Genomic DNA, 26,136 nt, shown 5'->3' with positions numbered 1-26,136 from the left:
ACAGATTAAGAAGGGGGAAAAACTAATCATCTATGTAAGGTTAAAAAAAATGTTTAATATAATTTGATACCCATATTAGGAAATAGGAATAGAATAGAAAGTCTTTAATCTTATGAAGAGGTTAAACCTAAAGTAAGTATCATCCTGAAAGGAGAAACATAGGAATTCTCTTATAATCTAGAACTTTTATGCAACATCGTATTAGTAATCTTTGCAAGTATAAGACAAAACAAAATTGAATATAAAGATGCAAAGTAGAAATTATAACTATATAGAAAATCAAAAAATTAACATGTAAAATTAATATTTAATTAAATAGTAATATGAAATTTATATCAGTAGTATTTCTAATTACTAGTAAGAAACAACCTTAAAATGTAATTAAACAGTTTATCACAATTTACAATATTATCAAAGACTATCAAGAATCTTTAAAAATATTCAAGACTGCTTAGGGGAAATTTTTTAAGGTTTTATTAAAAGAAATCTAAATATATGGAGTGGTGTGCCATGCTCCTGGCTGGAAAAACTGATATTTAGAAATAGTATATTTCCTGATCATGACCATGTCAATTGCAATCCCAATATGTAACAAGGTAAGACGACTCTAAAATTTTATATGGAAGAGTAAAGGGCCAATAGTAGCCAGAGAACAGGAAGAAATGAATCGCCTACCAGGTCACCAGTAATTATTACAGTGTAAACTGGCACAAGGAAAAAAAAAATGACAACCGAAATAGAAAACTCAAAAACTTACTCACACGTGTTGCTATATGACAGAGGTGACATTTCAGATCGGTTGAGAAAGGAAGAATGTTTGGGGGAAAAAATGGCTATCCATATGGAAAAAAGATTAAATTGAAGCCACTTCACCCCATATAGAAAGTGCAAAGAAATAAAGATGTAAATGTCAGAAAAGCAATGTTTTAAATGTCTAGTAGAAAAACCTATCTGAAATGTTTTTTTTGATTTAGGGATATGGAAAAGTTTCTTAAAAGTACATTAAAAAAAAAAACTTGACCATAAATAAGAAAATGCAAAATTTGACTAGATCACAAGTGAGAACTGTTATTAAAGCAAAAGATGTATTAAAGTAAGTGAGAAATATAAGATGGAAAAATATCTACGACATACATAAACAACACAATATTGAGATGCCTAAAAAACCTTCCACAAATCAATATGGAAAACTTTTAAGTGATAAAAGAAATGACCAAAGGGGGATAAAGAGACTTTTCCAAGAAAAATTCATATGGCTAAATAAGAACATCAGTAGTGACCAGGGAAATGCAAAATAAGACCACGGTGAAATACCATTTTATACACACTTAATAACAAAGATTAAAATGAATGACTCTTTCAAGAGGCAGAGATAGAAACAAATCCAGGTTTGGTAAAAGGCCAGATGTTTATTTAATTTCTCTAAGAAAAAGTAATAAAGAATAATACCAAAATAGGTGCAAATTTTAATATTTATTTAGAATGAGAAAAGAAATCACAATAAATTACAAGTTTTAAAAAGCTGATGAATACCATAATCACCAGAAACCAAAACAAATCTTTTAAAAAATTTCCTTTTGGACACATCTACATAATAGTATTTCCCTACATCTTGAGGCTGCATACTTTTTTAGGGCTCTCCATAATAATAATTTTGGAAACTTTTCAGTAAAGAGAAAAGAAAGATATTTCCAATATTTTAAATGTGATTGAAGTTTGTTTTTAATATCTTGAGTGTAGGAAATGTTTCAGCTTTATGAGTTATTGTTAGTAATATGTCAATTTATTGAGGATTTCTATCAAAATTAGGAAAACTTCTAAGTTTGGTTCATATGTGAGCTATAAAATTTCAGGGCAGTTTAAATTTTCTTGTGCAGAGAAATATATTAAAGCCTTATGTATTCATTAGCCAAATTATTATTGGTAGACTCACTGTATGGTATATTTATCAATGTTAGTATTGTGGTATTGTGGGTAACATTAGCAGAGAAATCTTTTTTTTTTTTTTTAATAAACCATGCCATTTGGAACTTACAGGACAAGATAGATCAGATATTCTAAGCTGTGCTCTGTTATGTTGAGAAACATAGGGCAGGAGACTGAACACAATGATGGGCTTCTTTGTAGCATGCCTGCAGGTTTGTGCCCTACAAAACTCGGGAGGTCTAATCAATTCTACTGTGTAAGACAATATTTTTTAAAGTGCATATTTATAACTGTACATGTGCATTACAGAGTCTACACCAGACAAGAGAGAGCTTCTACTCCGACTGAGCATCAAGAAGAACAACAACAAAGACAAAAAAGTGGAAGAATCAAATCCTCGGCCGAAAATTTCAAACCCCTTTGATTAGAAGAATTTTCCACTGACAAGTTCCTCCATTCATACTTTCAAAATTTCTTTCTCGTCCTCATCACACACGTCTGCGGTGCCAGGTGCCGTAGGAAAAGTTCATATGACAGCTTGGGTTCGGGGGCTGAAGGTGTGTCCCCTGATGCCAGGCGAATCAACGTTCCTCATGCTCGGAGGGCTTCTGGGAGGCATCCCTACACCGATATGGCAAACAAGAATTAAATATTGAGGAAAGTGACTCCATAAATCCTGTAAACATCTCTCTTTACACCTGAAGTATTTATCTTCTCCTCCAAACCCCCAGTGTTCCATGGTCATTCTATTGCCATCCATCAGGGGAGCAAATGCAATCTGTAGTCGAAAGAGGGAACACAGTGATACATAACTTCCTTTCAATAGGTGTTCACTTTATCAAGTAACTTGAATGACTAATTGAAGAGTCACAGTCATGGTAAGGAAAACAGACTGGCTTGGTGATCAGGAAGTTCCCTTGGACAGGCAAAGAAGCCGGAGTATTGTGTTAAACTGTTTAGGTCATTTATTTTTTTAAGATTTTAAATTTTTGATACCTTTATTTGAGAGAGAGAGTGAGAGAGAGAACACGAGAGCAGGGTGAGGGGCAGAAGGAGAAGCAGACTTCCCCACGGAGCAGGGACTCTGATATGGGGCTTGGTTCTGGAACTCAGAATCAGGAGCTGAGCCAAAGGCAGATGCTTTACCAACCGAGCAACCCAGGCACCCTGAACTCTTTAGTTTTATTAGGCAAATTTGTTTCCAATAAAACAGTTTAAAGTTTTTTTTGTTTTGTTTTGTTTTTTCATCTCATTACGCAATGAATGCAAAAGTAACCTGTCACAACAGATCTGTTTGTGGCAGGTTTTATTCCTCCTCGGAGTTAAAAGACTGGGTTATCTAGGAGATGCCTGACCGAAATGGGAATTAGTACCAAAGTTGCACAGAGAGCTTCATTATGGAACTACTTTCCACCATCTAATCTCTTTTACCTGTCACTAGGCTGCATGCACGAGATCATCTGAAACCATTTTAAAAATTATTTTTTTAATTAAGGCTGGTCCCTTAGCGAAGTATGTCCTTCATGCTGCAAAGTGACCTCCTGCCAAAAGCACTTCATTCCACTGAGAATAAGGACATCTGACAAGTCTTCCTCCTGAAGGTAGAGCTCGTGTAGCCTAGCATGAGTACCACAAATTCAGTTCTATTAAAAGTAATGAAGTAGGAACATCGGTACAATTATTTGCAAATGGCTTGTGTCTGTTCAGGTTTTTTTCACAGTTTAGGGTAATAGCTGCTTCAGGCTTATAAAATTCCTGTGCAGCAAAGCCTCACTGCATGATGCTTTGGCTTTTTTTCTTTTCTTTTCTTTCTTCCTTTCTTTTTTCTTTTTTTTTTTTTTTTTTAGACACTGAAAAGTCTTACCTGGAAGATAATTTTGATCTCAAATTAGTCATTAGTAATGAAATAGAGAACATCCTGTTCACAAGATTGGAAAAAAAAACTTAAAAAAAAAATCAGAATGTTTTGTTTACAAGGTAGTGGTGACAGTCATGGCGTTGGAGATAGGCCAGCTGGTTTTAGTACTTGTATGACTTGGGGCAAGTTACTTAGATTCTCAAATACACCACAAGGGAAAAAGAATCACGTAACTCTTAAGATTCTGCTAGTACCCTTATGTGAATACTGAGCTAAAACATGGACAGCATTTAGTCTGGCATCAGCAGTATTGGTGTTTAGTAAATGTTAGCTATTATCAGTAATAATAACAGTATTACTAAAAATGGTAAAAAGAAAATGTTGGCAGAATTGTATTCCATGCATATCTAGATTTAATTTTATCGATAATGATTTACAAATGTTTCTTTTCATCTATGACTCTGTGTTATCTAGATGAGCCAAGGTTGCAGAAATCAGTGCAGAGAGCTGTGGGCAGACTTCTCAGATGATCTATAATGATTCCTCCCTCCTGTTATTCATGTCCTTTTATGATCCTCTCTACCTGTGTGTGGGATGAACCTAGTGATCTGTTTCTAATTGAGTCCAGCAAAGGGGACGGTACTACCATGACTAGATTAAAATCTGACCGCCACTGCTAGCACATCTTCTACTTGTCTTCTTAAACTTGTTTGCTCTCATGAAGCAAGCCTTCGTGTTGTGAATTGTACTAGAGAGAGGTCCAAGTGGCAAGGAATTGAGGACAGCGTCTGATCAACAGCCAGTGAAAAACCGAGCAGCAACTTGGTGAACAAACTTGGAAGTGAAACCTTGACTCAATTGAACTTTATGATGACTATGGTCTTGGCTGACATCTTGATTGATTGCAACTTGAAATGGAACACCTAGCCTAGCCTCACTTGCATAGCTGACCGACTGAAACAGCAAGAAAATAAATATTGTTGTTTTAAGCCACTGAATTTCAGAGTAGTATTTTATGTAGCTATAAATAACATAAGGAGGAAGGACTTAAAAACTGAGCCATGTTTTCCAATAATTCAAATAATCTTTAAAAGAGAACTGGGGAACATGAGTTAAGAGTTTTAACATATAAATTCCAAAAACAACTGTTTTGTAAAAGAGATTACACCTACACTGTTTTTTTTTAAATATATAAAACTTGTTTCTATTCCTTGTTAAGTATTTTTCTTCCATAAAAATGAATCCAAACAAAAATTATTTCTGAAACTGTCTCTGTGCTCAACTGATATATTTATGATATTAAAATGACTACTTCTATGGGTTTAAAAGGCTTTATAAAGATTTATATATGATATTCTGGAGGAAAAATGGCAATAAAAACGGATAACCATAGGATATTAGGCAATAAGCTCTCAAGTCCAGAAACAAAGTAATTTATCCTTGTAGTCATAGCAGTTAGCACAGAATCTGGCACACAGAACATAGCGCACATTTGTTTTTCTTGCTGAATGAAAACAACTGGATTTTTTTTTTAAAGAACTATGTAAATAGAACATAAATTTTGGAGCCAGCAGATTTTATTCAAATGCTGCCTCTGTTCACCCTATTATTTGACCTCAGGCAAGTCAGTTTTTCCTTAGAAAGTGGTAATTACACCTAAATTTCATCTGAGAGAAGGAAAAAATTAAGAAAATGTGTCAAGAGAGACATAGTTCTTATAGATATTAAAATATATTGTAAAGATAATCACTATAAATGAATGTTAACAGAAAAAAGTAATCTCATTTCTTAACAGGTTAAAATAATAAATGAATATAAACAATCTGTTATAAAGATGTTCAAAGGATAGAAAACATTATTTCATAGGAAAACATACATGGTTTGCCTAATACAACCATGAAAAGAGTTTAAATTACCTCTTCCTTCTCAAATTCATTCGTGAAAAGCAACATAAAACAGTGTTGTACAACTGTTCATTCTTGGACTGCCAAAGATCAAAACTTATGATGATATCTAATGTTAGCCATGTTGTCAGAAAGTGAACTCTCATAAACTGTATGTAAGAAAACAATGAAGTAGACTTTATTAAGGGAAATTTGCCATTGTCTTTTGAAATTAAAAATCTACACACCCACTATTCTAGAAAATACTGAAAAAATGGTTGTGGTGCCATAATGTTGGATCTTAAAAAGTAAGATGGCAAAACCAAGACCTCACAAGATCTTTTACTATAGGCAACTATAGTAAAAATAATGACAAAGTATCTCCATGGGCTCCAAAATACAAGAAGATGGAGATAAACCACCAACAACCATAAAATGGCATTGTATAGCATTTATAGGAGAAATAGGAATGAAGGAAATGGGCATCTGAATGACCTAAAAGAAAAACCCCAAAATTCCAACATAGTCTCATCAGAAGGCACAGCAGTAGAATGTAGAAAAGCTTTTTGTACGACCTAATTCCTGGTACGTGAGTTTCATGGCAAGGTCTCATAGGATGAACAGTCTGGTTCTGTGAACACTCAAAACTAATCAGTAAAAACTTCCATTTTGGACAAAATTCCACAAGAGAAAGTTATTGGGAATAGAATTCAAGGTGAGCAAGACAGAGATAATTTAGGCAGAAAAAGAAGGTCCAGATAAGGATGTGATCAGGAGAGTTAAGAAAGTATAAAATCATATATTTTAGCACTTCAGTAAAACAAGAAGGAGCCCCAGAACTATGAAGCTAGAAAGGATGTGCAGGTGCCTGGGCGACTCAATTGGTTAAGCTGTCAACTCTTGATTTCAGCTCAGGTTGTGATCTCAGGGTTCTAAGATCAAGACCCACTTGTGACTCTGCACTCAGCAGGGAGTCTGCTTGAAGATTCTCTCTCTCCCTCTCCCTCTGCCCCTCCTCCCTGCCTTCTCTGTCTTTAAGATAAATAAATAAATCTTTTTTTTTTTTAAATGCTAGGAAAAGAGAAAAGAAAAGATGTTCTGACCTACCTCTCCTTTCTAACAATACAGGAAAACTAAAATTTCACGTAGGAAACAGATGACAGAAGGTCACTGGTTTGAAACCCATGCAAAGTTTTTGGAAGTAACAAAAGAATGTGGAGCAGAAACTCTCCTACAGATAGGAAACCAGGCCAGAAATTGTCAAAAGAGATAAGAATTATTAACTAAAAGTTTCAAATGAATTAAAGAAATTATAAATAAAAGAAGTTACAAAATAACAATATAGATGAGAATTTTAAAAGTTCAAACAAGATGAGTGAATTCAGAAAAAATCACAAATAAAAGAAAAAAAATAAATTCCATAATAAAAAATAACTATAAAAAACAGGTAAGTTAATAAACTCAGACAATCTTAAAAGAAATACAAAGAAAAGGACAATTGTATAAACAGAAAAAGTAAGGAAAGCAATAAGAAATTTTGAGGGGAAGATAGATTTAAAAAATGCAAAAATAAGCTCCAGTATAATATATCTTTAACAGTAATCTCTGAAGACAAAAACCACTAAAATGAAATAGAGGGAAAATTAACTCCAATATATGTATAATAGACATCCCCAAACAAGAATACCAAGGCCAAGAAACAGAAAAAACATTAAAAATTATAGTTCAGGAAAACCATCATTAAATGCAAACAATAGCAAGAAGGTATGGATACTGGAAAACATGACATAGAATTGCCAACATTGAGGGCATATTTTAATAATTCTATAGATATTTGAGGAAAAGGAGGGAAAAAATTAAGTCAAAAAATACAAAGTTATTTATGAGGAAAAGAAAATCAGAATGTCATCAGATTTTCAATAACTGTATTTTATACCGAAATACACAGGGATAGCGTATTTATCATATTTTACACATTCAAAAAGCATATGTGAGTCAATGATTTCTTTTAGCCAAAGTCTTTCAAGAATTTCTGACTTTGGTCATAAACTTTTTTTTTCAGTATTCCAAAATTCATTGTTTATGCACCACACCGAGTGCTCCATGCAATACATGCCCTCCTTAATACTCACCACCAGGCTCACCCAACCCCCACCACTCTTCTAAAACCCTCAATTTGTTTCTCAGAGTCCACAGTCTCTCATGGTTCATCTTCCCCTCCATTTTTGCCCAATTCACTTTTCCTTTCCTTTTCCTAATGTCCTCCATGTTATTCCCTATGCTCCATAAGTATTTTAATTCTAAGGAGTGCAAATGGTATCCCAGTTATGTTTAAGTTAAAACAGTCATGATCTCCTAGAAATACATATTGAAATTTGTATGGACAAAATGACGTGATTTGTTTCATAAAAAGGAATGTAAATCATAAAGATGATTTCTTCCGAAATGAAATTGGAAGGGAGGAGATGGATAATTATATAAATGAAACAACACCAACAATTTTCCATAATGTTTGCTTCAAGCATTATGTGGATGGTAAATATCTGGCGGGGTTATATTTATCTACTTCAGTATATGTTAAAAATGTTCCATAGTAACTTAAAAATGCATGTAATTCTAACTTGGTAATTATACTTCTAGAAGTTTATCTACAGATATGCTAACATAAGTGTAAAGAACATATGTAGCAAGGACATCAAAAAGCTAGAATTAACTTAAATTGGAGGTTGAACCTGGTATTAAAAAATATATATATATATATACACACACACACACACATATGTATATGTGTGTATATATATAAATATATATAGTATAGGAAGCTGTCTATGGACTACTTATATTAAAAAAGTTATTTGCACAAAATTATTCCTCATAAATAACATATTAAATCTGTATATATAAATGTGAGTCAGTGAAAATATATAATTATATAAAATGTGTATATATGTATTTACATATATATTTACATATATATATATATATATGCATGGGAACATATGCATACATGTCTGTGAATATACACAGGTTGGCATATCCCCAGAAAGTTCTAGAATAGTATGTATCGAATTGACACCAGTGGCAAATTTTATAAAATGCTAGGTTTTTGGGTTTTTTTAAGATTTTATTTATTTATTTGACAGAGATCACAAGCAGGCAGAGAGAGAGGGGGAAGCAGGCTCCCTGCAGAGCAGAGAACCGGACGTTGGGCTCCATCCCAGGACGCTGGGATTATGACCTGAGCGGAAGGCAGAGGCTTAACCCACTGAGCCACCCAGGCACCCCTAAAATGCTAGTTTTAAAATTTTTTTTAAAGATTCTATTTGTTTATTTGACAGACAGAGATCACAAGTAGGCAGAGAGGCAGGCAGAGAGAAAGAGAAGAGAACACAGACATCAAGCACTATCCTCTTGAAAACAGAACCCAGAGAGACAGAGAAGATGCCAGATAAATAAGAGAAAATATTATGTGATAAGAAACATTAAACAAAGAGAGTGTGGGGGGCGTGGATTGCTGGATTTGTGGACTGGCTAGCACCAAGCCTCACTGAGGTAGAGTGTGAAGAGCCTCCAGGGCTTTGCAGGGAAGGAGCATTGCAACAGAGGCAGCAGCGGTTGCAAGGTCCATTGGCCGGAGCACAGAGAAGTGGGGCTGAAAAGACAGAGTGAGGGGAAAGTAGTAGTAGCTGAACACAGAGGGAACTGCACGGAATTCAGTATGTGCGGCCTTGTGGGTCTTCGCAGAGACTTACTTTTGGATGCTGAGTGAGAGGGAAGAGGCCGTCAGATGTCTTTCATGTTTTTGCAACACTAGCTTTGGGGATTTTTCTTATGTAGCTATGTGGTGGTGATTTAAGCTTGCATTGTTTCCACATGAAAATATTTATAACAAAGACATCTGCAGTTGTCTTTATATAATTTGGAAGTCTAACCATTTTCTAGAAAAGGAAAGCATTAGCCTGCCCACCAATTGGCAGTCATCTCTTTAAGAACCGATCAAACCAAACCTTAAATCATTTTTAAAAATTATGTGTTTACCTTTAACAATTGTCACTATCTTTTCCTTGGAACCACTTGCTAAAACAAGTTTCACCTGCCACAACACCTCATTATACTCTCCCTCTTTGCTCCTTTAAATTCTAAGTAACAGAGGTGTGTGCATGTGGACAAAAAAATGGAGAATGTGGAGACATCAAAAATGTCTCTCTAAGCGGGGCACCTGGGTGGCTCAGTGGGTTGGGCCTCTGCCTTCGGCTCACGTCATGATCTCAGTGTCCTGGGATCGAGCCCCACATCGGACTCTCTGCTCGGTGGGGAGCCTGCTTCCCCCCTTCTCTCTACCTGCCTCTGCCTACTTGTGATCTCTCTCTCTCTCTCTGTCAAATAAATAAAAAATTTTAATTAAAAAAAAGTCTCTCGGTAGCAAGCTGAGACTGCTTCAGCTAGCCGGAGATCAGCTAGATAGATTATCTAAAGATTGCAAACACCTGAAAATCCATCGGCAGATCGAAGAGAAGAAGAACAGCAATTCTGGAAACAGAAAAACAACCATTTCCTGAAAGGTAGGACCGGCGGAGAAGTGAATCCAAAGCGACGGGAAGATAGACCCCGGGGGGAGGGGCCGGCTCCCGGCAAGCGGCGGAGCAACCGCGCACAAAATCAGGACTTTTAAAAGTCTGTTCCGCTGAGGGACATCGCTCCAGAGGCTAAACCGGGGCGAAGCCCACGCGGGGTCAGCGTGGCCTCAGGTCCCGCAGGGTCACAGAAGGATCGGGGGTGTCTGAGTGACGCAGAGCTTGCGGGTATGGGAACGGGAAAGCCGGCTACAGAGACAGAGCTGACAGTAAGCTCGCAGCTCCGTGTTACCTTGAACCGGTCGCAGGCTCGGTGAGCTCGGAGCGCGGCCGGAGGTCAGGCAGACGGGAGTAACTGGGCGCTGTTCTCTGAGGGCACACTGAGGAGTGGGGCCCTGGGCTCTCGGCTCCTCCGGGCCGGAGACCAGGAGGCCGCCATTTGTATTCCCGTCCTCCGGAACTCTACGGAAAGCGCTCAGGGAACAAAAGCTCCTGAAAGCAAACCCGAGCGGATTACTCACCCCGGCCCCGGGTAAGGGCGGTGTAATTCCGCCTGGGGCAAAGACACTTGAGAATCACTACAACAGGCCCCTCCCCCAGAAGATCAACAAGAAATCCAGCCGAGACCAAGTTCACCTACCAAGGAGTGCGGTTTCAATACCAAGGAGAGCAGCAGAATTCCAGAGGAGGAGAAAGCCAAGCACGGAACTCATGGCTTTTTTCCTGTGATTTTTTTTAGTCTTGCAGTTAATTTAATTTTTTCTTTTTCATTTTTTTTTTTTTTCTCGCCTTCGGGTAAAATTTTTTTTTAACTGTTACCTTTTTCTTTTTTAACGATTTTTTACTAGTTTATCTAATATATATATATATTTACATTTTTCTTAGGTGTTTTCTTTTTTTAAAAATTCTTTTATTTTTTTTTCTTTTCTTTTTGTTTTTTTTTTTTTTCTTTCTTTCTTCTTTCTTCCTTTTTGAACCTCTTTTTATCCCCTTTCTCCCCACTCACGATTTTGGATCTCTTCTAATTTGGTTAAAGCATATTTTCCTGGGGTTGTTGCCACCCTTTAGTATTTTACTTGCCCCTTCATTTACTCTTATCTGGACAAAATGACAAGACGTAAAAATTCAACACAAAAAAAAGAACAAGAGGCAGTACCGAAGGCTAGGGACCTAATCAATACAGACATCGGTAATATGTCAGATCTAGAGTTCAGAATGACAATTCTCAAGGTTCTAGCCGGGCTCGAAAAAGGCATGGAAGATATTAGAGAAACCCTCTCGAGAGATATAAAAGCCCTTTCTGGAGAAATAAAAGAACTAAAATCTAACCAAGTTGAAATCAAAAAAAAGCTATTAATGAGGTGCAATCAAAAATGGAGGCTCTAACTGCTAGGATAAATGAGGCAGAAGAAAGAATTAGTGATATAGAAGACCAAATGACAGAGAATAAAGAAGCTGAGCAAAAGAGGGACAAACAGCTACTGGACCACGAGGGGAGAATTCGAGAGATAAGTGACACCATAAGACAAAACAACATTAGAATAATTGGGATTCCAGAAGAAGAAGAAAGTGAGAGGGGAGCAGAAGGTATACTGGAGAGAATTATTGGGGAGAATTTCCCCAATATGGCAAAGGGAACGAGCATCAAAATTCAGGAGGTTCAGAGAATGCCCCTCAAAATCAATAAGAATAGGCCCACACCCCGTCACCTAATAGTAAAATTTACAAGTCTCAATGACAAAGAGAAAATCCTGAAAGCAGCCCGGGAAAAGAAGTCTGTAACATACAATGGTAAAAATATTAGATTGGCAGCTGACTTATCCACAGAGACCTGGCAGGCCAGAAAGAGCTGGCATGATATTTTCAGAGCACTAAACGAGAAAAAACATGCAGCCAAGAATACTATATCCAGCTAGGCTATCATTGAAAATAGAAGGAGAGATTAAAAGCTTCCAGGACAAACAACAACTGAAAGAATTTGCAAATACCAAACCAGCTCTACAGGAAATATTGAAAGGGGTCCTCTAAGCAAAGAGAGAGCCTACAAGTGGTAGATCAGAAAGGAACAGAGACCATATACAGTAACAGTCACCTTACAGGCAATACAATGGCACTAAAATTCATATCTCTCAATAGTTACCCTGAATGTGAATGGGCTAAATGCCCCTGTCAAAAGACACAGGGTATCAGAATGGATAAAAAACAAAACCCATCTATATGTTGCCTCCAAGAAACACATTTTAAGCCCGAAGACACCTCCAGATTTAAAGTGAGGGGGGTGGAAAAGAATTTACCATGCTAATGGACATCAGAAGAAAGCAGGAGTGGCAATCCTTATATCAGATCAACTAGATTTTAAGCCTAAGACTATAATAAGAGATGAGGAAGGACACTATATCATACTCAAAGGGTCTGTCCAACAAGAAGATTTAACAATTTTAAATATCTATGCCCCCAATGTGGGAGCAGCCAACTATATAAACCAATTATAATAAAATCAAAGAAACACATCAACCATAATACAATAATAGTAGGGGACTTTAACACTCCCCTCACTGAAATGGACAGGTCATCCAAGCAAAAGATCAGCAAGGAAATAAAGACCTTAAACGACACACTGGACCAGATGGACATCACAGATATATTCAGAATATTTCATCCCAAAGCAACAGAATACACATTCTTCTCTAGTGCACATGGAACATTCTCAAGAATAGATCACATCCTCGGTCCTAAATCAGGACTCAACCGGTATCAAAAGATTGGGATCATTCCCTGCATATTTTCAGACCACAATGCTCTAAAGCTAGAACTCAACCACAAAAGGAAGTTTGGAAAGAACCCAAATACATGGAGACTAAACAGTATCCTTCTAAAGAATGAATGGGTCAACCGGGAAATTAAAGAAGAATTGAAAAAAATCATGGAAACAAATGATAATGAAAATACAACGGTTCAAAAATCTGTGGGACACAACAAAGGCAGTCTTGAGAGGAAAATATATAGCGGTACAAGCCTTTCTCAAGAGAAACAAGAAAGGTCTCAGGTACACAACCTAACCCTACACCTAAAGGAGCTGGAGAAAGAACAAGAAAGAAACCCTAAGCCCAGCAGGAGAAGAGAAATCATAAAGATCAGAGCAGAAATCAATGAAATAGAAACCAAAAAAACAATAGAACAAATCAACGAAAGTAGGAGCTGGTTCTTTGAAAGAATTAATAAAATTGATAAACCCCTGGCCCGACTTATCAAAAAGAAAAGAGAAAGGACCCAAATAAATAAAATCATGAATGAAAGAGGAGAGATCACAACTAACACCAAAGAAATACAAACTATTATAAGAACATACTATGAGCAACTCTACGGCAATAAATTCGACAATCTGGAAGAAATGGATGCATTCCTAGAAACATATAAACTACCACAACTGAACCATGAAGAAATAGAAAGCCTGAACAGACCCATAACCAGTAAGGAGATTGAAACAGTCATTAAAAATCTCCAAACAAACAAAAGCCCAGGGCCAGACGGCTTCCCGGGGGGAATTCTACCAAACATTTAAAGAAGAACTAATTCCTATTCTCCTGAAACTGTTCCAAAAAATAGAAATGGAAGGAAAACTTCCAAACTCATTTTATGAGGCCAGCATCACCTTGATCCCAAAAAACAGACAAGGATCCCACCAAAAAAGAGAGCTATAGACCGATATCCTTGATGAACACAGATGCGAAAATATTCAACAAAATACTAGCCAATAGGATTCAACAGTACATTAAAAAGATTATTCACCCACGACCAAGTGGGATTTATTCCAGGGCTGCAAGGTTGGTTCAACATCCGCAAATCAGTCAATGTGATACAACACATCAATAAAAGAAAGAACAAGAACCATATGATACTCTCAATAGATGCTGAAAAAGCATTTGACAAAGTACAACATCCCTTCCTGATCAAAACTCTTCAAAGTGTAGGGATAGAGGGCACATACCTCAATATCATCAAAGCCATCTATGAAAAACCCACCGCAAATATCATTCTCAATGGAGAAAAACTGAAAGCTTTTCCGCTAAGGTCAGGAACACGGCAGGGATGTCCATTATCACCACTGCTATTCAACATCGTACTAGAGGTCCTAGCCTCAGCAATCAGACAACAAAAGGAAATTAAAGGCATCCAAAATCGGCAAAGAAGAAGTCAAATTATCACTCTTCGCAGATGATATGATACTATATGTGGAAAACCCAAAAAAGACTCCACTCCAAAACTGCTAGAACTTATACAGGAATTCAGTAAAGTGTCAGGATATAAAATCAATGCACAGAAATCAGTTGCATTTCTCTACACCAACAGCAAGACAGAAGAAAGAAGAGATATTAAGGAGTCAATCCCATTTACAATTGCATCCAAAACCATAAGATACCTAGGAATAAACCTAACCAAAGAGACACAGAATCTATACTCAGAAAACTATAAAGTACTCATGAAAGAAATTGAGGAAGACACAAAGAAATGGAAAAATGTTCCATGCTCCTGGATTGGAAGAATAAATATTGTGAAAATGTCTATGCTACCTAAAGCAATCTACACATTTAATGCAATTCCTATCAAAGTACCATCCATCTTTTTCAAAGAAATGGAACAAATAATTCTAAAATTTATATGGAACCAGAAAAGACCTCGAATAGCCAAAGGGATATTGAAAAAGAAAGCCAACGTTGGTGGCATCACAATTCCGGACTTCAAGCTCTATTACAAAGCTGTCATCATCAAGACAGCATGGTACTGGCACAAAAACAGACACATAGATCAATGGAACAGAATAGAGAGCCCAGAAATAGACCCTCAACTCTATGGTCAACTAATCTTCGACAAAGCAGGAAAGAATGTCCAATGGAAAAAAGACAGCCTTTTCAAAAAATGGTGCTGGGAAAATTGGACAGCCACATGCAGAAAAATGAAATTGGACCATTTCCTTACACCACACACAAAAATAGACTCAAAATGGATGAAGGACCTCAATGTACGAAAGGAATCCATCAAAATCCTTGAGGAGAACACGGGCAGCAACCTCTTCGACCTCTGCCGCAGCAACATCTTCCTAGGAACAACGCAAAAGGCAAGGGAAGCAAGGGAAAAAATGAACTACTGGGATTTCATCAAGATCAAAAGCTTTTGCACAGCAAAGGAAACAGTTAACAAAATCAAAAGACAACTGACAGAATGGGAGAAGATATTTGCAAACGACATATCAGATAAAGGACTAGTGTCCAGAATCTATAAAGAACTTAGCAAACTCAACACCCAAAGAACAAATAATCCAATCAAGAAATGGGCAGAAGACATGAACAGACATTTCTGCAAAGAAGACATCCAGATGGCGAACAGACACATGAAAAAGTGCTCCATATCACTCGGCATCAGGGAAATACAAATCAAAACCACAATGAGATATCACCTCACACCAGTCAGAATGGCTAAAATCAACAAGTCAGGAAATGACAGATGCTGGCGAGGATGCGGAGAGAAAGGGGAACCCTCCTACACTGTTGGTGGGAATGCAAGCTGGTGCAGCCACTCTGGAAAACAGCATGGAGGTTCCTCAAAATGTTGAAAATAGAACTGCCCTATGACCCAGCAATTGCACTATTGGGTATTTACCCTAAAGATATAAATGTAGTGATCCAAAGGGACACATGCACCCGAATGTTTATAGCAGCAATGTCCACAATAGCCAAACTATGGAAAGAACCTAGATGTCCATCAACAGATGAATGGATCAAGAAGATGTGGTATATATACACAATGGAATACTATGCAGCCATCAAAAGAAATGAAATCTTGCCATTTGCAACGACGTGGATGGAACTAGAGCGTATCATGCTTAGCGAAATAAGTCAAGCAGAGAAAGACAACTATCATATGATCTCCCTGATATGAGGAAGTGGTGATGCAACATGGAGGCTTAAGTGGGTAGAAGAAGAATAAATGAAACAAGATGGGATTGGGAGGGAGACAAACCATAAGTGACTCTTAATCTCACAAAACAAACTGAGGGTTGCCGGGGGGAGGGGGTTTGGGAGAAGGGGGTGGGATTATGGACATTGGGGAGGGTATGTGATCTGGTGAGTGCTGTGAAGTGTGTAAACCTGGTGATTCACAGACCTGTACCCCTGGGGATAAAAATATATGTTTATAAAAAATAAAAAATTAAAAAAAAAAAAAAAAAGTCTCTCTAAGCAGTGTGATTTTACCAATTTCACCACGTGATTTTACCAATAAATATTTATCACCTATTAGTGATATGTGGTGTGTCCTGTGTTACTTGAAGAGAGTGCTACGCCTTACTAAAATCTTACAGCAAATGACATGGCCTTATCAAGAGAGAAGTTAAATAACAGGTGTGGCCATCCACCCCCTCATAGGATACCACAGCATTTTTAAATGCCTCCTCATGGTGTGTCACCATTATGGCCTTTGCTAAGCCTTGTCTAGAGCTGGTTTCTAGCTGAGTTTGGTTAAGTGTGTGGTATAGACAGATTTTCTCTGCGAATCAGGAAAGAAAAGAAAGATTTGTGTTGCTATCAGGTTTTTTTTTAATTTTTAATTTTTTTAATTTTTTATAAACTATAATATATTTTTATCCCCAGGGATACAGGTCTGTGAATCGCCAGGTTTACACACTTCACAGCACTCACCAGCTATCAGGTTTTAATTGAAGCACACTTTAGTATCTTTTGACTGACTATTTCATTGCCATTTTCCTAATGATTACAACCTTGAGAGGAAACTCTTCTGATAACTGTGGACTAGTAATGAAAAATCATGCTGTGCTCTTAAAATGATAGCTGAGACTTCCCCACAATAATACATAATCCATGAGGGGTTTAAAATTAAATGAAATTGTCCTATCTATGGTAGTCTACGATGAGACCTTGATGCAAAGCTGCAGTTTAATGTTGAAATGTAAAGCCCTGTCGCTTTGATGTTTAAAAAATATATAGAGATGACTGACTTGGACCTGGGGTGTCTGCTACCCTCTCTATCACCATCTTCAGAAGTACCCCATATTATTTTCAATATTTCTTGAATGGAAAAGCACCAAAATGCCAAAACAAAAGCCAAAAACCAAAAAAACAAAAACAAAACAACAACCACAATCAACCTCAGCTAATTTTATTAATCTGCCGCTTTTGCCTTTTAAAAAATGGCATCATTATTACCTCTTCCCATTTGGGTCAAAATTTCAATGGACTTCCTGCCCTATCAGTTAGGAATTATGGCTAGCATATGTGATTTTACCAATTTTACCAAGTGATTTTACCAACAAATATTGGAAAGTACAGAGGAGTTTAGATAAGAATGACTAAAACAAGATTGCGATTTATTTTTGCTCAGGTTAAAAACATGGGTCTGAAGATAGGCAATTCATGGTTGTACAGAAGCCCATAGAAGCAGGGACTTATCCTCTGGCAGCCTCTCTACTTTGCCATTTGTAGCATGTTGCTTTCTTTTTCAAGGTGACCCAATGGTCCAAGGTGCCTGCTAGAGGTCTAACCATTATAGTTAAATTCCAACAAGAATGAAGAGGTAAGATAAGAAGGGTAAAATACACACTGAGCAGGTAAGGCAACCCCTTTAAAGAAACTTCCTAGAAGCAGTATCACTGATTTCTGCCTGTCTCTCACTGATGATGTCTAGTTATTAGACTGGGTGGGTAATAGAGACTTTTAGGTGGGCACATTGCAACTTTACTAGACTAGGTTTTATGAGTAATAGTTATAGTACTTTAAACATTGCATGCATATCAGGCAGAAACTTGTATCATGAGTCCTAAGTGCTTTTCATAGATTAACTTGTTTCATTTTCACGACAACCCCACGAAGTAGATAAAGTTATTACTCAATGTTGCAGATGTGGAAACTGAGGCACTGAGGGATTAAGTAACTTGCTTACAGTCAGATGTGAGCTAAGATTTGAAGCTTGGCTTTCTGGTTCTGAAGCATGTACTCCTAACCACAAAGGCAGAGGCAGAGGATGCTAACCTTTTTTTTTTTTTTTAAGGGCCAGATGCTAAATATGTTAGGCTTGTCAGCCCTAAGGTCTTTCTCCACTAGTCAACCCCACCCCACCCCCCCGCTCCCTTGTAACTTAAAAACAGCCACAGATGCCACAAAATGAGTGGGTGTGGCTGTGTTCCAGTAAGAGCTGCCGGCCATACTCTGTGCATCCCCGGTAAATATCCATCCTGCCCCTCCAAAAAGGATGATGATGGAGTAGGTACCACGCAATTGTTTGTTCACTAAAAAGCGAATGTACTCTGTCTCCAACATCTGACGTATAAAATAGAGCATGATTGAAATCCTGCTGATGGAGAACTAAGTTTAGAAATCAATGGCTCATGGACTTGGTGATGGATGTCTAATATACATTCTAACTTGATTTCCTTCTTTATAGCCTATCATTTATCCTCCTAATAAATATTCAGTTTATGCTTTCTTTGAGGAGATCACAAGGAAGGTTAGTATATTAAAACATTTGTGAGTTTTGTGGTTAAGAAACATGTTCAAATTTGTTGAATCTAGTCTTCCTGAATTTACCGGCCTACAGAGCCCCTTACCCACACCTACTTTCCCCTACACACACACACACACACACACACACACACACACACACACTAATATAAAAATATAATGTCTCAAAAGGGAAGTTTATCAGAGTAGCATGGGAAATATTGGCCTACATCTTGGTTACTTCCTTATTTTTCGTTGCTGTGGAAATGTCATCATGATAGAGATCATTTTGAAGGCTCGAAAACTTCTTCTAAACTCTTTAAATAAGAGGTATAATATAAACATCAATTTACTGGGGAACCACTAACCTTTGACAACAGTAGATTATTTTTTTCCCCTTTCTTTTGAAGAACTACGAAATGGAAGTAGTTATCCGAACGCTTTATCTCTAGTCCTTTGTGTCTCAGTTTTCAACACAGTAAACACTCTTGCCAAGCTATGGTAGATTTGGGGAGAGAAAATAACCTTAGCAGGATGTGTTAAAAACAAAACAAAACAAAAAACACACCTATTATTTGCTAGCAACCCTCCACATTCTTCTATTTTTCTATGTTACTTTTCTTCCCCAAACCTGCTTATTGTAGCTTGGGGTTCAAGTTAAAGTGCTAAGTGGATCACTAACAGGTGTATTACAAAGGAGACTGGATAATGGCAGCTGAATTAAATGCAGGCCAGATCATCCATCCTGTCATTTGAAAATACAAAAAAAAAAAAAAAAAACCAAAACCTCGTACTGGATGCCTACTATGGGCAAGACATTGTTCCAGACGTAAGGTTAAATGTTCGTGAAATAATTGGAAATAATTATTTGAGTAAGCTGTTTCCATCAAGAAGCAGTTATGTATTTATTAGTCCACTGACTAACGGAAGACTGTAACTTAATATGGAGTAGTAAATAAATATCTAATGGGATAATTAAATCTCAATAGGGGCATAATTGCTGAATAGCATACAAAAAGTCTAGAGCTATCAGAGTTTCAGCTCGCTGAATCAAAAAGGTTTTATTATGTGGGTAGACAGCTTATATTCTCTCTCTAAAGAATGGTCTTTGTAGCACCTATTTTCTGGAACAGTCACGTCAGGATTTATTTGTAGCACAACATGTTTAGTTACAATAGTCTTTTGAGAGTTATAATCCTTTAAAGTGTTCCCTTCTTTTAAAAGCGTTTTCAGACACTTTGGCATGAGACTATGTATATAAGCCCCAAATGTGATTGAATCCTCTGTATTTTGGGTTGTTCTTGAAGTTGATATACCTCTAAGAAGAGTGAAAGTGTATGTTGTATTTTGTATGTTGTTAGCAGTTATGTAGGATGATGAGAAAGGGTTGATCATTCAATTGCCTTAAAAACTTTAGTGTCCTTATGTGCTTTGGTGAGTGCTGTGAAGTGTGTAAACCTGGCGATTCACAGACCTGTACCCTGGGGATAAAAATATATTATATGCTTATAAAAAATTAAAAATTAAAAAAAAAAAAAAACCTTTAGTGTCCTTAAATTATGCAACTGGTCTAACATAAACCCTCTACACACAGACAAATGAATAGCCCTTTTTTAGCAATCGAGTTTCACAATTCCAAAATCTAGGCTTTTAAATCTAGCAAACCTTCAACAAAGCATTACTATTCAACTGAATTTTGTTTTTAAGCTCGGCAAAATTTAATTGTATCTGTAATTAAATCACCATTAGTCTTTAATTATCCTAATTAAAGATTTGTATCATTTCCTTATGATGGTCTCCCCTGTAGCTTGTTTTAAGTTAAATCTACTGGAAATAATAAGTAATTTCTTCTGATGTATGTCCAAGTCTCTGCGTCTCAGATTTGGAACACTTCAAGCTACATTTTGAATGAGACCACTCAATTAGTTTTCATTTTTGTCTACGGAAACACTGGAAATGCTTCAAAAGAAAATTCAAAATTTAGTGCACTTCTACTTTGTTTATTCACAAAAATCTTAACCATTTCCACTTAGAATAAAACTGAAGATACTAATAAATAAAACACAACTCTACATACATATGGCTTATTGAGCAAAAGAGGTCGAATTGTAATTAGTTTTCACTTCGGACATTCTTTGGGTAGAGCTGAAAACTCTATGGCATTACGTGAGAGGTTGGAGATTCTCCTTGACTCAAGAACATGGAGGATCCCAGAATACATACACATCTTCCTCCTCAAATTTTTGTGAAATTGGGGAGATGAAATGCTTAGACTTGTTTCTGTTTGCTAGAAATACACACACACACACACACACACATACATACATACATATATAAATTCATATATATATAATTATCTATTTTAAAAATGTTTTTATTAACATATAGTGTATTATTTGCCCCAGGGGTATGTGTGTATGTGTGTGTGTGTGTGTGTGTGTGTGTATTTTGGAAAATCAGACTAGCAATCCATATTCAAAAAAAATGCTTGGGTACAAAGTGTACCTTTGGAAAAAATCCCCACAACGTTATCTGAAAGATAACTGGTGGCAGCACTATTTTAAAGGAACTGTTCTTTTATTTAGATGTATGTATTGTGGTGGGGTGTTTCCCTCAGCTCTAAGCCTTCGGGCTTGGTGAGAATAACAGCTTTTCTGGCTATCTCTTGCTAATCCTGGATTAAACCTAATAGCATTTTCATTTCTACCCTTTTTTCAGGAAGGTTTTTCATCAAAACCAATTTAATTAGCTTTTCAAGGACACATAAGTATTTAGAAAAAGTAGCATTTCTCTACTTGAAATTTTCAAACTTATAGAGTATAATTCAGGACGCTGGTAAAAAAGAAGAGTTTATAGAAAAACTAAACATTCAGTTCTGCTCTTCAGATGTTTATAATTAAATCTTACTAAGGAGAAGATAGAAATTAATTGTAAATGATAGAAATGTGCAGCTTTGTAAATATGACTGAATTCTGAGATTAATAGTTGATTTTGATTAACATGACACTGATGAGATAGAAATGGAATTAGGTAAAGATAGATAGAGGTCATTTGGATATGTAGCATGAAAGAGAGACATTTACAAGGCTCATGTCTCAGATGGACCCACCAAGCTTTGTAAGGACTGATACTAACACGGGTGTGTTTGTCCAGCTTCCCCCTCACATCTTCTTCTTGTCGGACTTTGCTGCCCTTGTTGAGATATAAACGGCAATTTAGGCTGTGCAAATCATAGGTACTCAATCCCCCAGGCCAAAAACAGGTCCAGAGTAAGAAACAAGAATCAGTCTTGGTGACTCTGAATCCTTCCTTGGATAATTCTAATCAGAGCTGTTTTATATTTCCAAGGAGTTATTTGATTGAAAATCTGAAGCTGCTACCAAACATGACTGTCCACAAGAGACTGGGCTGTTATTACAATAAGAACAGGGAATGATTCTTAAGCATTTTCTATATGTCAGGCACTGTTCTAAGCACTCTAGTAACTTATGATTTCAACTCTATTATTCCAATAGCCCTATACAGTAGACTTTATTATTATCCGTATTTTATAGAGAAGGGAATTGAGATACAGAGTGGAACTTGCTCCAGATCACAAGACTAGAAAATGGCGGAAGGAAGTTTTCAACTCAGGCAGTCTATGTTCAAAGTCTGGGCACTCAACTACCATAAGATACTAACTTTCCCTGGGGGGGGGGGGGGTATCAAGCTGGGACATAAGGAAAAACAGAAAAATAAGAAATGAAAGTCTTTGTTTTGTTTAAAGATTTTATTTATTTGGCAGAGAAAGAGAGAGAGAAAGAGCACAGAAGCAAGCAGAGCTGCAGAGGGAGAGGGAGAAGTAGCCTCTCCACTACACAGGGAGCTGGATGTGGGGCTCGATCCCCCTCATCCCAGGATACTGGGATCATGACCTGAGTGGAAGGCAACTGATTAACTGACTGAGCCACCCAGATGCCCCAGGGAAAGTCTTTGTGTTCATTGTCTTGTCCAGTTGTGTTTAGTGTCACTGTCCAATCAGCACTTGCCTCACCTTTTCCCTCTCTGATTAGGTGAATCAGTAAATAGCATTAAAGGTATTTTGTATTTTTGTTTAGCTTAAGTAAATGTGAATTATATTTCTTTACTTAAAACCAAAGGATCTTAAAAAATACCCTAGTAAGAGGGACATCTGAGTGGCTCAATCACTTGAGTGTCCAACTCTTAGGTTCAGCTCCGGTCATGATCTCAGGGTCCTGAGATCCAGTGGAGACAGGCCCCGCACTCAGTGGGGCGTCTGCTTGAGATCCTCACTCTCTATCCCTCTGTCACTCCTCCTTCTTGAGCTGTCTCTCTCTCTCTCTCTCTCTCAAATAAATAAATAAAGGCTTTAAAAAAATACTCTCGTAACAGAAGAGAAATTATATCACATGTGAGGCAGATATATTGCAACAGGAGGACTCAGCCAGTACAATATGAAAAAATAAATGTAGTAAAATGAGTTCTTTGGGATATTCTGATCTAAGAATTAGCTCATAGTGTGAATGATCTATGATACTGAGCAATTAAATCACATGTTCTCTTTTGTCCTCAGTTTACTTACCTGTGAAGTAAAGGGATTGAACTAAATGATTTCAAAGGATGTTTCAGATCCATAATTCTGTGTATGTATACTGCACAGAAAGAAACAAATGAAAAAAAAATTTAAAAAGAAAGAAACAAATGGCTTAGAAAGAAGGGAAACCGAAGAGAGGACTGACTGATGAGTAAATCTCAAGGCTGAGTAGAAGATGCTGATTTATGGAGGAGAGAAACATCAGTTAATATGTAAACAACCTTTGCAAGACACAGAAGCAAGAGAGGTTAGGTAAGGTTAAGATTCAATAAACAAGAAAGCCTAAGAATGATGTTGCTATGTAAGAAAGATTATAAAAGAGAAAAGAGATTCCATATTTCAATGAGATTGGATGGAATTTAGCCTGAATCTGAGCGAAACCAGTCAGGGATTGGTTGGCTGGAGGCAATGATTGGCCAGAGCTGAGGAGAGTTTAGGTATAGCTTTGTGAAAAATAGTGGGAAGGAAAATCATTCTAAACTTGGCCCAGTAGGTTATACAAAGCAAGCGAGTGAAAGGAGTGGAATGAATGATATAAATAATTTCTCTGCATCCCTTGTAAACTATTTTGTATCATTGCATAACTGAAACAGCTGTCATTGAAAAGGAGGTGGGGTGGGAAATGGGCAAAATAGGCGAAGAGGCTGAAGAAGGACAAACTTGCAGGGGCGCCTGGGTGGCTCCGTGGGTTAAGCCTCTGCTTTCGGCTCAGGTCATGATCTCAGGGTCCTGGGATCGAGCTCCGCATTGGGCTCTCTGCTCAGTGGGAATCCTGTTTCCCCCTCTCTCTCTGCCTGCCTCTCTGCCTACTGTGATCTCTCTCTGTCTAATAAATAAATAAAATCTTAAAAAAAAAAAAAGAAGTACAAACTTCGAGTTATAAAATCAATATATCATAGGGATGAAAAGTACACCATAGGGAATATAGTCAATAATATTGTACCAGTGTTGTGTGGTGACAGCACTTACCCTGGTGAGCAAGGAGAAATGTATTGAATTGTCAAATGACTATGTTGCAACCTGAAACTAATATAACACTCTATGCCAGCTATACTTCAATAATAACTTTTTTTTTTGAAGATTTTATTTAATTTATTTGACAGAGAGAGATCACAAGTAGGCAGAGAGGCAGGCAGGTGGGGGTCAGGTGGGAAGCAGGCTTCTCGCTGAGCAGAGAGCCCTATGTGGGGCTCCATCCCAGGACTCTGAGATCACGACCTGAGTCAAAGGCAGAGCCTTAACCCACTGAGCCACCAATAATATTTTAAAAAGGAGTTAGGACTCTAGATTCTTCTAAAATATGAGTATCAGATATATGTATTTACAATTTCTGAATCAATTTCTGAATATAAATTGCACATGAATTGATCAATCATTTCTTTCTGTGGTCTTTTTCTGTGATTGTAACAGACTTACATGATCCATCATGGAATTTTTTCTTACTAATTTTGGATAAAGCCTACTGAAGACAGTGCTCCAAACCTATTACCATTTGATCCGTTGTCACTAGAGTAAAAACTTATATGGCACTCCATCACTCTACCCATGAAAGTTATGTGTTAAGTAGCTAGGTAATTAAGATATATTAATTCTGTGTATGACTGCTCACCATTGAAGAAGACTAGAGGGTATGGCAGCCCAACAGAGGTGCCTAATGAATTGTTACAAGTTTCTCTCTTACCTTTCATGGAGTCCTCCATGTTCTTCCTATTTAGAGAAACTTCTAGGTATCGAGGTTAATTGTTTATTAAAACTTGAAAAGAACAATGTGAATTGGGTAGCCTATATAGGTTAAAGTTAAGCTGGGAATCATATTGAAAAAACTCGAGTTGTTATTTATTATTCATTTTGAATAATAATTTTAAAAATATCTTTCATCAACTTATAACTGCACTCACTGGAATTATAGGCAGTTCACTTTAACAAGAAGTAGACTTTCAGATAGCTGTGACATTGCCAAAAACCATGTAGATATATGGCCTGATGATAGTCAAATGCCCAGAGAAAACTTGAAGATTTGTTCCTGTAAACAATTCCTAATACATGTCTGTGAATTTTGCCTGATGTAAAATTAATAAGTGACTTTTTAATACCAAGATAATATTTATGGACTCTGAAATTGATGATAGGACTCTGAAATTGATGATTTTGAATAATATTTTTCCATGAGTTAAATAATGAAAAATATTGTTAATAATCTAGTTGAATTTTACATGAACAGTATACTATCCATCTTTATAAATTGGGAGGAAAACCATAATTAGGTGATTAACTAGACTCAACCAAGGTAAAGAAGTTTTCTATTTTGGTCTCTCCCCTACATCTCCTGCTGAAAAACAAAGTTGTATAATATTTAAACATGATTAATGCAAATACTTTTCCAATATTTTTTAAATGGTTAACTCTGCAATTTTTTGCTCAAACTGCACATTAAAACTCCTGTGGGTTTTTAAAATTAACTTATACCTGGGCCCCATCCCCCAAGAGATTTTGATTTACCTGGTCTAGAGTGAGGCACGGGCTTTTTTTTTTTTTTTTTTTTAATATGCTCTTGGTGCTTCTAATTGAAGCCAAGCCTGGGAAACGTTGAACTGTTTTGTTGACTCTCATAGTAACACATATAAACAGCAGGATAAGTTAATATTCTCTCTTTGAAATAAGTGGCTGGGCATAGGGGTGGCTCTGCCGGTTGAGCGTCTGCCTCGGCTCAGGTCGTGATCCCAGGGTCCTGGTCAGCGATGGGGCCTGATTCTCTCTCTCCCCTCTGCCATTCTCCTCGCTTGTGCGCATG

The 26,136-nt window shown here is 37.0% G+C and overlaps 1 protein-coding gene across 1 annotated transcript in view; it reads right to left on the bottom strand.

Moving 5' to 3' along the window:
• Positions 1–1,465: 1,465 nt before the first annotated feature.
• ADGRL3 (adhesion G protein-coupled receptor L3) overlaps positions 1,466–26,136 on the bottom strand; it is an 839,163-nt gene continuing 814,492 nt past the window's right edge. Inside the window, exon 26 of the mRNA XM_045079818.1 lies at positions 1,466–2,547. Within this exon, the coding sequence (XP_044935753.1) occupies positions 2,453–2,547 (95 nt within the window). The 3' untranslated portion in view covers positions 1,466–2,452. The remainder of the gene's footprint in view (positions 2,548–26,136) is intronic.

This window comes from Mustela putorius, unplaced genomic scaffold (genome assembly GCF_011764305.1).
Source record: "Mustela putorius furo isolate JIRA1106 unplaced genomic scaffold, ASM1176430v1.1 tig00000430_pilon_pilon_pilon, whole genome shotgun sequence".
Taxonomy (NCBI): domain Eukaryota; kingdom Metazoa; phylum Chordata; class Mammalia; order Carnivora; family Mustelidae; genus Mustela; species Mustela putorius.
The sequence above is the reverse complement of the archived record's forward strand: the minus strand, read 5'-3'. Positions and strand labels throughout refer to the sequence as shown.